Source organism: Miscanthus floridulus, chromosome 13 (genome assembly GCF_019320115.1).
Source record: "Miscanthus floridulus cultivar M001 chromosome 13, ASM1932011v1, whole genome shotgun sequence".
In the NCBI taxonomy this organism is placed as follows: domain Eukaryota; kingdom Viridiplantae; phylum Streptophyta; class Magnoliopsida; order Poales; family Poaceae; genus Miscanthus; species Miscanthus floridulus.
Window position 1 is genome coordinate 64,901,579 of NC_089592.1, and position 16,382 is coordinate 64,917,960.

The window sequence follows — 16,382 nt, forward strand, 5'->3', positions numbered from 1 at the left end:
ATCGTTTCTCCCCCCATCCCAGAGGGAAAGCAGCACCCCCAGCTCCGCCGCGCCGACGTCGTCTCGCCCGGCCCTGCCTCACGGTCACGGCCAAGGCTCCCGTCTGCCCCTCACCTTCGTTTCCAGGTAAAATGGCGCACTTTCTGATCGATTCCTCCTCAATTATCTCTCTCGTGCTTCCTTCTAGAGTTCTCGTTGTTCCTGTGGGTTACTGTTATATAGGGCATCGTTCCTGTTGTGGCGTTGGTTTCGACGATGTGATTAAATTTGGGTGTTCCTTTTGAGATGTTTTGTGCGCAATGCTCTGTTGATCTCTATCCAAGCGCTAGGTTAGTAGGCTGTTGATTGCCACCAGGGTTAGGGGGTTTTCACACGACCCTTTTTGGTGCGGTTTGGGATGAATTTTTAGTCGATCTGTTGCCTAATTGGTGATTGCTGGAGACGCGTCTATACTTTTATCGATTTATTTTCTGCCTAGTTCGTTAGGCACCCCAAGATCAAATGTATAACTGACACGGAAGTTCTCATCATACTAATAATGAACACGTGATTATGAACACGTGATAGGATCAGCTAAGTACCTGTTGTTCTGAGACTTTGTTTGTGTTTCTCTTTTGTCATACTTCTTCCTCATGTTCTCCCTATTTTGTTGTTTTTTATTTAAACTAATTAAGCCTGTGATACTTTAATAACAACTGTGTATTTGCATTCTGCTTTTGCTATATCGTGGCGTGGGTAGCATTTTAGTCTATGTTTAGACAATGAGAACTTACCACGATGCTTGGGCACACTGTGTATGCGCTAACAGATTGTAAGTTGTTAACTGAACAATAACTTAAGTAGTGTTACGGATGTGGCAAGCTGGCATAGTTTGATGACCAGCATAATACATCTTTGATTGATTGATATATGGTTTTTATAATGTTGTCCTATTATAGATTTACTGAATTCCTGCACTGTGATTTTTTTATTTCTGGTGTTTGTGAACTGGTCACACCATCTTTTAAATTTTACACGTTATATTTTGAATTTAATATTAGTTTAGCTATTTATACATGCAACCATGCTTAAGGATATCAGTCATTCTTGGTGTAGTGGTGACAGCTGTCTCATTGAGTCACCAGGTCGCGGATTCAAAGCAGCCTCTCCGCAGATTTTGCGGGGAGGAAGGCTTGCCTCGGTTTTTTCCTTCCCTAGACCCCACTCATGTGGGAGCCTCTGGCACTGGGTCTGCCCTTTTATATTTCTCACACTATATTTATATGGCTATGTTTTCTTTTAGTAACATGATCCAATCATTTATATTCTGCTAGGTTAACGTTCTTAGAATTTGGTAGGAATTTGTTTATTTTTACTGTCAATTTATATAAAAATCAATGGTTAAATGCTGCAAAAACCTTTGAACTCCTTGACTTGATGCACATGATAGATGTGCCACATAATGTCAAAGGAAGTTGAAGAAAATAGGTGTCTTTTTTGTGTAACAGTGTATATTGATTTTTTTCAACATTCCGTTAAACTACTTTAAAATTGAAGTTGCTTTGCATGTTTTGTTACCCACTTTTCATTGAGGTATATTGTAATCAGACATTTTGATTTTGTAGAGTTCAAGAGATCCAAATAGGACAAGGCTAAACAAGAATCAGCCATGCAAACATCCCGCTTTTGGTTATCACAGGTACCACATTTCTCATTTCTCACATACTATAAATTTATGCCCTACAAAAGATTACTTTTCTTGATTAATATTGGTTTCATTGCCTTTGGCCTCCTTTTCTCAATTTCAGGGAGATAGTGACTCTGACTCTGATGATGAGGAGAGTAAATCTGAGGAAATTTTTTCTGATGTTGCCCTTCCACCAACTAGGAGGGATGATGATGGCCTTAGAAAATACTTAGTCAGCTCAAGTGACAGTGATGAATTGGATACTCATCGTGTGGTGCGGCCATTGAAGGTGAAACTTAATGAGGAGATGTGGTCCACTGTTGAACAGATACGAAATGCAATGAAGATCAATGATTGGGTTAGTCTCCAAGGTTGCTTTGAGAACCTCAACAAACAGCTAGAGAAAGTGGTTCGTGTAAGTGAGTTCAACAAGCTTCCAAATGCATACATCCTCGCTCTTATGTTGCTAGAGGACTTTCTCATCGAGTCATTGGCAAATAATAAGGAAGCCAAGAAGAAGATGAGCAGCAGCAACTCAAAGGCACTCTATTCAATGAAGCAAAATCTTAAGAGGAACAACAGGCAGTATGCTGAGCTGATACTGAAATGCAGAGAGAATCCAGAGTGTTTTAACAAGGAGGATGCAAATGACAATAGCAAGGATGATAGTGATGATGACTATGATGATATTGAAATAAATAGGTTGTCATCTAATGAGGGGAAGGATGATAATCAGGAAGGTAACCAGAAGGAAGGACCAGGGGAAATGGAGAAGGTCGAGAAGGATAAGCTCATGGACAAGCAGTTCCCTAAAGACCCAAGTGAGATTACTTGGGAGATTGTTGATAAGAAGCTGAAGGAAATTGTAGCATCAAGAGGCAGGAAAGGCACTGGGAGGGTTGAAAGGGTAGATCAGCTCATGTTCTTGACTTGTGTGGCAAAAACACCTTCTCAGAAGCTTGAAGTTCTTTGCCATGTGATTTCAGCTCAGTTTGACATCAATCCTAGCTTGCTTGGTCATATGCCAATCAATGCGTGGAAGAGCTGTGTTAACTATATTCTTCATGTGCTTGATATCCTGCAGCAACATCCTAATATTGTGATTGGCAACTTAGTTGAGCCTATGGAGGAGATTAGTAATGGTGCTGATTATGATGGAACTATCCATGTGTCAGGTGATTTGGTTGCTTTCATTGAGAGACTAGACTCTGAGTATTTCAAGAGTTTGCAGTGCACTGATCCACACACAAAAGATTATGTTGAGAGGCTGAGGGATGAGCCGTTGTTTATGGTTGCTGCACAAAATATACAGGTTTACCTTGAAAAAGTTGGGAACTTCAGGGCTGCTGCTAAGGTTGCACTGCGTCAAGTTGAACTGATTTACTACAAACCCGAAGAAGTATATGGTGCAATGAGAAACCTGGCAGAACAGGCAGAAAATGAAGATGGGGATGCAAATGCAATTGATGGATGTAGCGGGCCAACTCCATTTATTGTAATTCCAGAGGTCGTGAATAGAAGACCTATTTTTCCTCCAAGCAGTAGAGCTTTGATGGATGGATTGACATCTCTAATTTATAAGTATGGCGATGAAAGGACAAAAGCCAGAGCAATGCTATGTGACATATACCACCGTGCAATCTCTGATGAATTCCCAGTTGCTCGTGACTTGCTATTAATGAGTAATTTGCAAGATGGAATCAAGCTTATGGACATATCTTCGCAGATCTTGTTTAACAGAGTCGTTGCGCAGCTGGGTCTTTGTGCTTTCAGGGCTGGACTGATAACTGAATCCCATGATTGCATATCTGAGTTATATGCAACTGGGAGAGTTAGAGAATTGCTTGCACAGGGTGTCAGTTATGGCCGTTATCATGAGAAAACTCCTGAGCAGGTATTGATAATCCTCTCATTCTCCCCTACAAAATATACATGCATGTACACTCATAGTTCACTGAAAGAAACACTTACGAGATATCTGAATATTTATTTATGCTTTTGCGATGGTCTTGTTTTTAATTTTTTTGTTAAGTGCGCTGATTTCCTTTCTAGTGAATTAATATTGGGTAGATATGCCAAGTGAAGCATCCTATCAGTTCACTATTTATTTGTTGCAAACTCAGCCTTCCCTTCTTGGCCCTGAAACTTTTGAACTTACCAATTTGACCTCAAATCCATCTTTCCTTTTTTTGGCCTTACCGTCAGTTTAGCCATGCAATGGTGTTAAATGGGAGTGAAGTCTATTTTACCCCTGAGCGTGAAAGTAACATTAATGACAGTACAGAGTTCTTATTTCTTGTAGATGCTTGTATATAGTTTGTATATGTTTCCTTTTGAGCATTATTTTGACTTCTTTCGCACGGTTTTAGATCACATCATAATTGCACAAAATATGCACACATTGTTTCAAGCACCAAGCGAATTCCACATATAAATTAGCCCACACAAACATAACATCAATTAAACAGTAAATGGTCTTACACATGAATAAGTTTTGTTCAAACATATCTCCAATAATTGTACAAATAATCAGTCATCATAGTTGTTACAAACTGAAAATACCAGTCCAATAATAACTAATCCCAAGTTCCCAACAAACTTAACAGTCTGCATACAAATACATGTAGCCTGCACATAACAGTCTGCATACAAATACATGTCTCCTACACAATTGTTGAACCAACTGCTAATCAGGATGTCACTAGAACACTCTTATAAACTACAATTTATAGCAAGGAGTGTGATTACTCATGCTTTTTTTTTGAAACAATGTGATTACTCATGCTCACTGCAGCTGTTTCTAGTATTCGCTACAGTAAACTGTCTGCAGCTGAAAAAGTTGCTGCGAGTAGGCTTATTGGTTTTCTAAATTCGAGTGGCTCCATCCACTACTAACTCATGGTAACATTAGTATGATATTGGGACTCTCAGCACAAATGTCAACTAAAAGCAGTAAAGCCAACTTCCAAACAGCGCCTCCTCTGTTTTCAACTACAGCATTATCATTATCATCATCATTAACGTTTGGCATCATGTAATACCGCCACCGCCTGTGTTCCTCGAGCTTTCTGATATCTTCTTTTCAACTGGCCTTCTATAACCACAGTAGAGTTTTGGTGGTACTTTCGGGCTTTGAATTTGTTGCTGCCTCCTCTGAAGCAGAAGCACTAGAATGGTCTTCAAATTTTCCAGGCAATTTCTTGAGTAGCTCAAGGTCTTCAGAATACTTGAGTAGCTCTCATTCCAAGTTGCTGATCTGTATGTCTTTCAAAAGTAATTCCTCCCTGATCATGTCTAGCTTTTCTTCAAGGTGTTGTATTCTCCCAGATTTACAATAACTGACCATATCGTCTGCATATTGATTCAATAAATCCTCCCAAATCCATAGGTAACCTGAAGAAACAATAAAATCGACACCATGAACTAATAATTACAGAAATAATCTAGTTTCTCGCTTCGTATGGATGGTAATCAATAAAAAAAAGCCCACCTTACACTTGCAGCTTTTTTTAGCTACTGCTCGTCCACACCCACAGTAGAGTTGAGGTGCCTCTGTTAGGTCCTGGTTTCTTCCTTGACTAGTTAAAGAATCAATAACTCCCGTAGATGTCGGCATCTTTTGAACTCTACACCAGCAGATTTAATTCAGAAGCAGGCATATCCCTGGTGCATTGAAAGTTCTATTTAACTCCTTTTTATTTTCCCTACAAGTGGATGAATTTCATCAGTTTAATAAGTAGGAGTAGATTATGAATTTATGATTGCTTGGTGTATTCTTGAGATATGTCTCCCATGCATATCACAGCAAGACACTTGTACAAATATACAGCCCTATCTGCAGACAAGAGTATTGTAAAACAAAATTAAATATTATGCATATAAATGATCCAATCTAATTCATGTAATTTCTTTCGTTTTTCTCCTTGCTCATGTTTTTTAGAGTGCTCCTTGCACTTGTTGAGCTTGATAATTAAACATATTGTTTTGACACTTTAAATCGGGGCATCTGATACATTGAATTTATCAAATGGTTACTATGCCTATAGATTAAAACATGTTCTGCTTAGTAATATTGGTTGACTTATATATATGTTCATGTTTGTGAATGTGTTCTTTGATTCTAGACACAAGAACAATCTCTTGTCAAATGTTGTCTTTTGGGGTGTTTGGCATCTCATATTTGATATGGACTGTTATATTTCTACACTTGCTGCAGTAGTTACTATAATTGTTTTAATTTGTTTTTTATGACTGATTCCTACAGGAAAGACTTGAGAAGAGACGGCAGATGCCTTACCACATGCATATAAACCATGAACTTTTAGAAGCCACATATTTCACTTCTGCCATGTTAATAGAGGTGCCTAATATGGCGGCCAGTCCTTATGGCAACCGGAAACCTGTGAACAAAACATTCCATGGGCTTCTTGAATTCAGTGAGAGAATGACTTTTGTTGGCCCTCCGGAGAATGTCAGAGGCCATGTTATGGCTGCTGCAAGAGCCCTTAAGAAGGGTGACTACCAAAAGGCTTTCGATGTCATTAGTTCTCTTGAGATCTGGAAGCTGTTGAGGAACATGGAGCATGTTCTTGATTTGCTGAAGCTTAAGATCAAAGAAGCTGCTCTTAAAACCTACCTCGTTTCTTATTCATCCTGCTATGGCTCTCTAAGCCTGGACAAGCTATCTGTGATGTTTGACCTGACAGAATCACAGACACAAAATATTGTCAGCAAGATGATGATACAAGAGGAGCTTCATGCAAGGTGGGACCAACCAACACGCAGCATTGTCTTTCAGAATGCCGAGCAAACCAGGCTGCAGAGACTACTCTACCAGATGGCAGATAACGTTTCTTTCATTGCGGAGAGAAATGAGATGGATATGGCGGTAAATCTCGGGGAGGAAGTGCCGAGACGCAAGGCTGATAGTCAGGACCCTTCAAAATTAGGGAGGTTGCAGAAGAACTTAGTGCCATTGCAACGTCCTGGTTACACTGGAGGAGCGGCAGGCTTCGCTCAAGCTGGTCTGATGTACACGAAGGACAGTAACAGTAAAGGCTTGCATGGTAACTATGGAAGGGTTAACAAGCAGGCTTATCCATCTGCAGCCGGCATGGTGAACCTGAAAAGGGCTATTGGAGTTTAGAATGTTGCTTACTCATAGGAAGGATTGTTCAGATAAAAAGTCAGTGGCTACTAGTAAGCTCTTAAATTTTAGTCAAATACAACTTATGTTCTATATTTCTTGCGACCTTCAGTTTTCCTGGTAATGTTGGTTCTGAGCATTGTGGTTTTCACCTTGGGTATTAATAGTACTCTGAATTCTGAGAATTCTTGTCAGACAATGAAGTCATTATGGTATTGGGTCCTTAATCCCGTGAGCTTTCTTGATTGTGATTTTCAATTGACTTGTCTGTAGATTTTCAGTCCACTGATCTGATATGGTGCCTGTTCAGCTAGGTTTTGTTAAACTTGTGTCTGATCCTAGAAATGAATTCTAGGCTCCATGCTTTTAGCTTCCTAATAAGACAGCATTTGAATTTATCGGAATAAACACTAGCCTGCTGCTGCACGCCTGCACTGCATCGATTAATAGGGAAATACTCAATCTTGTATGCAAGAAGATGAAATTATTGTACTTTGTGTGTTAGTTCAGGGTTGATCAGCTGAAGTGAAGCGTTTGGTTTCTGACTGTTAAAGTGTTAATGGGGCATTAGGCATGAACCTTAGTAACATTTTCTGTTGATTTGTCAGGTGGATTTGGTGATAATTAAGTCGACTGAAAATAGACCATATCTAGCAGAAATGTCAGTTTTTCCACTGGCCATGGTTAACTGAAACCAATATGGGCACTGCGCTGTTTCTTTTTTTTTCCTGTTAACAGACCACGTATAGTATTGTCCAGAATTTGACTTTTTTTTTGAGACGGTCCAGAATTTGACTTGTGATGTAATACTGTGCTTAAATTCAGTTGCGCTGTTTCTTTTTTCTGTTAACAGACCACGTATAGACTTCTGATGTAATACTATGCTTAAATTCAGTTGCAATTTGATAGAAACGACAGGAATCTTGGATGCCGAGGCATACGTTTCGTTGGCTTCTCGCTTAAATCCTCGTGAACTCGTTTTTTTTTCCGCTTCTTAATCTTAAGATTATGATGTCTATCCTCTGTTGAATCAACAAAGAAAACCGGCAACAAGGTCTCTTGTGCTTAGTCCTGACAGGTCTAACTCCATCAGATAGAAAAATGGATCTCCTACTACGTAAGAATTTTCAGACTTGGTTACCACTTCTAGAAAAACAGCATTGTGAAAGCCTGCCACTTACTCGTACAAGTTACAAGCAACAGCACGTCACGTCGTCACATCTCATCACATGTATCCACAATTTAGTTGCAGAGGGCATCGGAGTAGGTTTCTTGCCTGACGAAATCTTTGCTCTAGGATACATGGACGCAGCCCGGGGTGTAGCTGCAGTTCTAAGAAGAACATGCTCCCTTTGCCTCTGCTCGCCTTGGGCCTTGTTTCCCCTTAAAGTTTACTCCATATCCCATCGAATATTTGAACACATACATGGAGTATTAAATACAGATAAAAAAATAACTAATTGTACAGTGATTAATAAATTCGTCTCGTGGATTACTGACGAATTCTATAATTTATTTTTTTATTAGTATTCGAACATCTGATGTGCCACCCTAAAACTTTGGATTTAAACAAGCCTTTGATCCGAGCACCCTCCGTCGTGTCTCCGTGTACTATGTGTTCCTGGGCTTCATCGCCAGGCTCCACTGCCTCGGCAGGGCCGGCCGGCCGGGAGTACCCCGTCACGCCGCGGTTCTACGACCTGCTCGTCAGCCTCAAAACTTTGTCATGATGTGTACATGACTGATTTCAAATTTTTTGTCTTCATTTCATACGGGATCACAGTGATTCTTAGGATTTCCAGGAGATATTCGCAAGAATTTTATCTCTGAACATCAGGACAGCTATGCAAAGTTAATATGATCACATCCTTACCAATTGAATCTGAAAGTTCTCATGGAACCATTGTTCAGCTTTGTCCAAAAATACTAAACAACCTCCAACTGATGGTGATCAACTTCTGACTTTCTAGGTGCGTTTGTAATAGCTTTTACCTGTTTCTTAATTATTCACTCATGGAATCATTATTCAGTTTTTCCAAAAAACAACCTCCATCTGATAGTGAGCAGAGTTTCCAATAGTTTTTACTATTTGTTCAATTATTCAAATTTCCTTTTTCAGTTCAGTTTACCATATTGCAAGTGATTAAACTTTTTTGTCTGATTTTCTTGTCTTTCATTATAATCGACCGGCCAAGGCCTCAAACAACACTAGTTCGAGCACACATGCCGGAGTTACATGTCACGTCTCTGTCCGATGCGTGCTCGTTACTTGTTTTGCTAAGACATGCGCTACCTTATTACAAGATCTATTGACATAAGAAAACGTAAAATCCTGAAAGGCAAGCCTGAGATCATTAATCTCCTTCAGCACCGGATCAACAATGGAGCGTTGCTCATCTTTGTTCTTCCACAAGTTGACGAGCTCCAAACAATCTGTCTCCAACATCACTCGTAGCTCGCCGTGCTGCTTCGCCAAATTTCGAGCCCATCCTGGCTATTACTTTTTGTTTTTGCTCACTATCAATGTTTGATTTTAAAAATTGACAAATTGTCTCCTTCACATAATCAAGACTTAGACTGGAGCACTGATTGATGAGGACACAAAGACTATTGTGTATGGGCTTTGCAACGGTACTCTCAAATAGCTGCGGGCCGTTAATCTAGATGTCAATTATCATACACATAATCTAACTTTCCTATATAGAAAAATATCTTCCTGTTAGATCGTGCATGCATAATCTAACTTTCCTATATGATGCAACATGATGAGATCTAAAGTTTTAATATAACGTGGAAATGCTACACACGCATGCAATAGTTTTTTTTTAATCTCCCTCAACTTTTAAAACCATTTGATTTTGCACCATGATGGTTTTTATGGTGGTTTGACCGACATGGTGCCATATCAGCAATGGTAAATCGAACTAAGTTGAAAAATTTATAGAGGTAAATTGGACTAGAATATTTTTAAAAATATATAAAAATTATCTAATATTTTACATGAAAAAATAATGCAATTAAAAATTCTAAAATCTAGTTAGATTTTTTTAGCTTGGAAAATTATGAAACTAGTTTTCATATATTTTTTTTTCTAAAATCATGCTCTATCTTATAGTGCCTAGCTGATATTGTTGAATCTTAATGGACTTACTTTTGTTCTCATCTGCTAGTTGATGTTGATCATTATCTGTTATAATATTTAGTTGATGTTGATCATTCGGATCACGTAGAAGCATCGGTGGAGTGTCGTTAGGACCGTATTGGAGGCTGATCCTCTGTCATGGATAAATTTTCAAAGTAATTGTGTTAGTCTGCATGCCCGGGCGCGTTTGAGCCTTCAAACCAAGACTCACGTGATCGGGTCGGGTTGAGTGCAGACCTAATCTACAAAATATGAACCAGCCCGCCAAAGAGCTGCACCGATGCGTCACTGCGGATGTTTTTTTTGTGACTTGATTGCCTTTCATTAGAATTAACTGGCCGAGGCCTCTGACATCACCAATTCCGCTACACATGCTGGAGTTACATGCCACGTCTCCAGATGATGTGTATTGGTGACTTGTTTAGCTAGTACATGAGCTATATTATTACAACGTCTCCCTATTGTGCTCCTGTGTGTGCATCTCTGAGAACGATTTCTCAACAAAAAGAACTTGAGAAAGTTTTGCAGCGCCGGGCGTGGTCTCGACGACGGAACGGCCCAGCAGCAACGCCGCCTCATCTCCGTCGTCACTGTCCATCTCCCCACGGCCTGCTGACGGTGCGACACCCGTCCATCGGGGTGGTCGCCGCCGGTTTGGCCTCGCGGCCATCTGCACAGGGACAGCGGCGGTAGAGAGCGGGGAGCACGACAAGCCGGCAACGACTGCCATGGAGGAGAGGACGCAGTGGGGGACCAGAGGAATTTTGGGGATCGGGGTTTTGTGACATCACTACAACTCCATCGACATGAGTCGCTCCCGCGGGTCCCACTGGGCTCCCTCCCCCATCGCCGGGGCGCCCTCGGCGGCCTAGGCGGCTGCTGCCTGATGCGCCTCCCCTCCCTTCCCCTCCCTTAGCACTTCCGGTGAGCCCTTCGTACCCCCGCCTCCGCCTTCCCTTATTGACAGTGCTTTGCCATGGCCACCCCTGCTAAGCTGCCCTCCCTTGCTGCAGCGGCGGTGGGGGAAAAGTTCTCCTTCATTCTCGGCAAGTTTGGGATGCCTGTGGCTCCTGGTGCGTCATCTGCTGGTGCCTTCGCTCTGCTAGTCGCTCTTGGCAGGTGCCGTTTTCAACTAGATGAAAGTTTCGTTGCTACTACTCTCAGTGCCATTCTGGGTGATCTTGCTGAGCATTTTCGTGTCAGTTTGATTGAGGATAGAATCTTCATCTTCTCTGTTTCGTCCAAGGCCATTGGGTTTGAAATCTACACAATCAAAAAGTTTGTCTGTGATGAGCTTGAGCTTTCTTTCCATCTTTTTAATGACTCTGGCTTGGCCTCTGCTTGCTCCTTCTCAAGTAATCTGCCGGTTTTTCCTTGGGTGGAAGTAAGGAAGAAATCTTCTTATGCTGATGTAGTGAAAAAATCGGCTGCAGTTCTTACTGGTGCAAACAGAGTTCCAATCCGCTCGTCACTTGTTCGACAGAATGCCACTTCCAGGGCCCAGCAAAAGTCAGTTTTTGATCGCTTATCCTTTCCAAGAATTTTTGTCTTTGATCGATTGAATTGGGTTCCAAAGCGTTCAGTGAACATCATGTATCTCAGAAACAGTTCGATCAGCCAATTTCTAACTCTTCTACAATGGTACGATTACAATGTTATGATCATAACTCTCCTGGTCTCAGTGTTGAGCGGGATGAACTTAACTTAGATTTGAATTTGGGATCTTTATTTGGGGCTTCCAAAGGTTCAGTTAATCTCTCCTCTTCGGTTCTTGTGTCTTGTCGGCGCTGTCACTCTTCATCCCACTCGAGGTTTGCATGCAAAGCCCCCATTAAATGTGATAAATGTCTTGGGTGGGGCCATGTTGCAGCCACCTGCCGTGCGAATTGGGAGAACCTGCAAAGACGTGTGAATGGACGGCCCCTGGATAATTTCGCCAAGGATTTTGGTCCATCTTCTGATCACACCAACTGGTTTAACCCAGCCCGAATGACTGCGGGCCTGTTTGCACCACCGCAGTTCCTAGACTTCTTGGATTTCTCAGGTGCCCCTTGGCCTTCCTGTACTATTCATTAGGACCCTCTATGCTCTCCGAGGCTATCGGTGGATTGTGTTGCTCACCCCAGTAACCCTAGTCCTCACCACTCGCATTCTCCTGATCATCACAAAGAAGGGTCGGCAATGGCATATTTTCATGCTGATCCAACACCTTTCATCCCTGAGGGTCTGCACCAGATTGATGTCCAAGCGCGCAAGCCCATGGAGCATGTGGTTCTAATGCGTCCGCGTGCCAAGCATCATGATCTGGCCATCGTCTCCATCGACCCAAGGTAACTTTTCAGGCTATCAGAGAAGTTGTCTCAGATTTCTTAGTGAATGAGCAGCGTGTTGTCATCACCGATATGCAACCAACACATCTTGGTTAGGCGTTTGTTAGATTCAGGAATGTTTTTGATAGGGATCGGTTGATTCAACATGGTGCGTATGTGTTTGGTAATGTCACAATCACCTTTGTTGAGCATAATAAGGGTAGAAACTGGCATGAAATTAATTTCAATAGGGAGTGCTGGATGCTTTTGCTGGGATACCCGCCTGACTATAGAGAAGATGAGTATGTGGTCAACACAATCTGTTCCTTTGGAAGAGTTATTTCCTGGGTTGATGACGTAAGACATCTATCTAGAATCCTGGTTAGGGCTCGTGTGGTTGACCTAGAGTCTATCCCATAGTTCTTGGTGCTTACTGAAGGCGAGGAGTTTTAGGGGGGATCTTGGATAGTTTAGTGTGAGATACTGCAAGGATAGATGTTGGGTGGTTTGCCGAAAGATGAAGACCCAGTGCTTGGACCAGATGATTTCCCTCTAGGAGGCCCTTTTGATCTTTTTGGTTTTGGCCAGAATGGTCCTGGCCTGGCTGCTCAGCCTAATCATCGGGGTGGGCCTAATGTGTTTCCTGCTGGTCTTGGTGGAGGCAACGTGGGACAAAATAACCAGCCTGCTGATGCTGTCTGGGAAGCATGGCCAGATAATGTTCATGAGATCCCCAATTTTGATCTCAATGAGGATGCAGAGAACCCACCAGAGCTTAATCTAAATGAGGTCCCTGACATGCAGGAGATGATTATTGACCTAGTCATTCAAGGCCCTCAACATCATGAAATGTTTCTTGAGCTCAATGACCTGCTTAATCAAGTAAACGAGGAGGAAGAAGATGATAATGCGAACAATGATGCTTTGGATCACATTCAGGAGGATTTTGCCAATGCCTTGAATGATCCACCAGCTGTTGAGGTGAATATCCCTATCTTGGATGGGCTGGCTGATAATTTCATGCCTTTAGAGATTCAGGAGGATGACCTCATGAACGATGTAGAGATTCAATAGATTGTGGCTGAGGAAGCCCAGAATGAGGGTATGGGGCCTCAAAATCTGCAAGTTAGCATGGTCCTGATCGGTGATCAGCTCAATGTTTCCACCCAATCCCTCTTTGAAAGGCACAACTATGATTCCTCCTTTATGGACCCAGCTGGGCCTTGGGACAAATTCTTTGCACCTGGTCCTAGCAAGGTCCCTCAGTTCCTGATCCCCAGTTATTGGGCCAACTACTTCACTGCCCTCTTGATGTCCCTAGGCCATTTTAGTCATGCCAAACAATTCATGCAGTCTAATGCTCTCTTGGGTAGTATTGATAATGGTTAGAAAATTGGTTTTGCTCTACCTACTTCTTGTCCTGTGAGGATCTTCCCTTCCTGCACAGTTAAAGCACATGTTGCAGATGATGAAGCGATGGAAAGTGCCAGTAAGGTGATAGAAAGTTTAGCTACAGATATGTTTGTGGACTTAAATGAAGCCCCTCCTGTTGATGAAGAAGGAAAAGTGAGAAACAAGAAGAAGAAGGGGGCTGTTTTAGTGGAAACTGAGGTTAGGAGGAGTCCCAGGATCAAGGTCAACAAAAAAGGATTCAAGGATCCAATTTGCAAGGACAAGTCTTGCCTTGGTTGTAATGCCAAACCACCTTCCCTCTTAACTAAGGCCATCGGGAGTATTAGCTCCACTCTTTGTGATCTTGATGCTCTCAAGTCACCGATGCTGCTCTCAGTAAGAAGAAGAAGAGTCAGCCGGCCCCTGTGGGAGCTGGCTATCAAAAAAAGAAGGATGCCTCAAGCAAGAAGGATGCTGCAACTTCAAGCAAGAATGATGATGCCTCCCCAAGTAAGAAGAATGATGCTGCTGATAAGTAAGGACTGCCCTCCTCGCGGTGCATGGAAGAAGTGGGCAGATTTGCCTTCCTGCTTTTGTTTTTTTCTTTTAGTACCTAGAATGTTAAAATTTCTGGTAGCTTTGGCTCAAGGCCTGGATGGTCTGTTGATCTTTGACATCATATGTAATGTTTCTTTCTATCTTTTGCCTGAACTATGTACTTATGCTATGCATACTTGTACTTGGGCCTACCTCTTTACTGTTTTCTATGGATAGTGCAAACTACAATAGATCTTGGAATGTTCTATGTTGGAACATTAGGGGCATCAATGCTGATAATAAATGGGAGTCCATTAGAAATAAAATCACAGAAAGTAAATGTGATATCATTAGCATCCAGGAAACCAAGAGAGAGTTTTTTTATCTTACTTATATTAGGAATTTTTGCCCATGATCTTTTGATAGCTTCTGCTTCATCCCTTCGGTTGGAGCTTCATTGCGGCAGAACCTCCTAAATTATTGGACCCACATGCACTTGTTACTGTCCAATGACCTCTGACGATTATGCATATGTTCCAGGTAACTTAGGAAAACTGTTGGGTGTCCTCGGGGAACCTCGAATCATCCATGATTTCTGAGCAGGATCACATTACAGAGTCATTGCAGTATTACAACATTTATTCAAATATCAACATTAGAGTAAAATAGCGGAAGTCTTACGATAACTTAGTTTACAAACCAGTTGTTTCAAACCTTACAAACTGAGTACGATTATTATTACAAACCATAGTAGTAGTGGAGTGGCATAATTAATATAAACATAACACACAAAATAAGCATCCTGCCCAAGGATCACACATTCACTTATCGTCATCGACATGAACAATAGTCATGCAGCAAGGTCCAAAATAGATCTGCTCATGAGGCTCACCTGCAACAAGGGTCAACGAACCCTAAGTACAAAAGTACTCAACAAGACTTAACTGGAATAAAAACTGAAAAGACTCAGGAATGCAGGCTCAGGGATTCAAGGTATGGCTTTAGCAATAATCAAAGTTCTTTTGCGTAAAAGCTCTTTAACAAAATTCTTTATTTCAACATATAAAACTTTATAAGAACCACATATGAATCTGCCATGATCCATAATGAGATCATGAACTTCATATCAAACTCCTTCTCAAACCTTACTCAAGTTTTAGTTATTAACTACGATGATGAACAGTGAGTTGAGTCTCCATAACCGAGGAGCAACGACGATTCGAACCGATTATAAACCCAGCTGGGGATTCTAGACCACACGACATATGCAGGTCCCTGACTTACATATATCAACCTACCCTTGGATCTTCTGAAACAAGAATGGGTCCATGCCACCCAAGAATACAGTACTCCACCAATCCAGCCCATTGCCATGTGGGTACACGCTATTCCCGCCATCTCTCCACTCCTAGTGCGCGAGTAGCCATTCTCGTAATAGAATAGCCGAGTTAAGGCTTACCGGAGTATGTGGTTAGTACTACAAAGTCTCACCTCATGCAATTCAACAACGGATGGACCTTAATCAACACAGGCGGAAAGAAGCCGCTCACAAGACCTCCATGTCTTGTGGCTCTCACACACCGAGTCCGCCCGGTCTCGATTTATTACTTCCCATGCTCATATCTCATGATAACATAAGTAACCAAAGATCCATTTAAAACTCTCAGGTGACAGGTAATCACCTGGCTAAGCAAGACTAAGCATAACTAGTCATTTACGAATTAAAACTGGTAACAAGGTAGATATTGAAAAACAAGGTTGGTAATGCACCAATTAGGTTTCCACTTGACTCCTAATCACTTAATGCAGTATATAAAAGCAAAAGCGATAAAATTTGTAAAACACAAGGTAGGGTTAAATGCATCCGGGGCTTGTCTTCGTTGACGGAAAAGTTAGGTTCCTGCGACGTTCCACAATTATCCGATCCGACCTCAATAGACAGATTAACCTCCTCCACAACTTGATTAACTACCACATGTTCACCTTCGTTCACTACACGTAGTAACAATGCCATGTTTAACATGATGCGGGATACGAAACATGATGCTTGATGATGGATGCAAAATTAACAATTCGAATACAACTTTTCTTCGCGGTACAGTTGCAAGTTAAACTAACTAAACCTTTTTCGTTACACATACTTCAATTGCCAAGGATCATTACCAACTAATGACCCAAGGTCATCACTCA

The 16,382-nt window shown here is 41.6% G+C and overlaps 1 protein-coding gene across 1 annotated transcript; it reads left to right on the forward strand.

Annotated features, from left to right (window-relative positions):
* On the forward strand, positions 1–7,039 carry LOC136501547 (eukaryotic translation initiation factor 3 subunit C-like). Its single transcript, XM_066497064.1, has 4 exons — positions 1–126; positions 1,605–1,678; positions 1,788–3,560; positions 5,931–7,039. The coding sequence occupies exons 2-4, from the start codon at positions 1,649–1,651 to the stop codon at positions 6,810–6,812; spliced, it is 2,685 nt and encodes an 894-aa protein (XP_066353161.1). The 5' UTR covers positions 1–126; positions 1,605–1,648; the 3' UTR covers positions 6,813–7,039.
* The last annotated feature ends 9,343 nt before the right edge of the window (positions 7,040–16,382 follow it).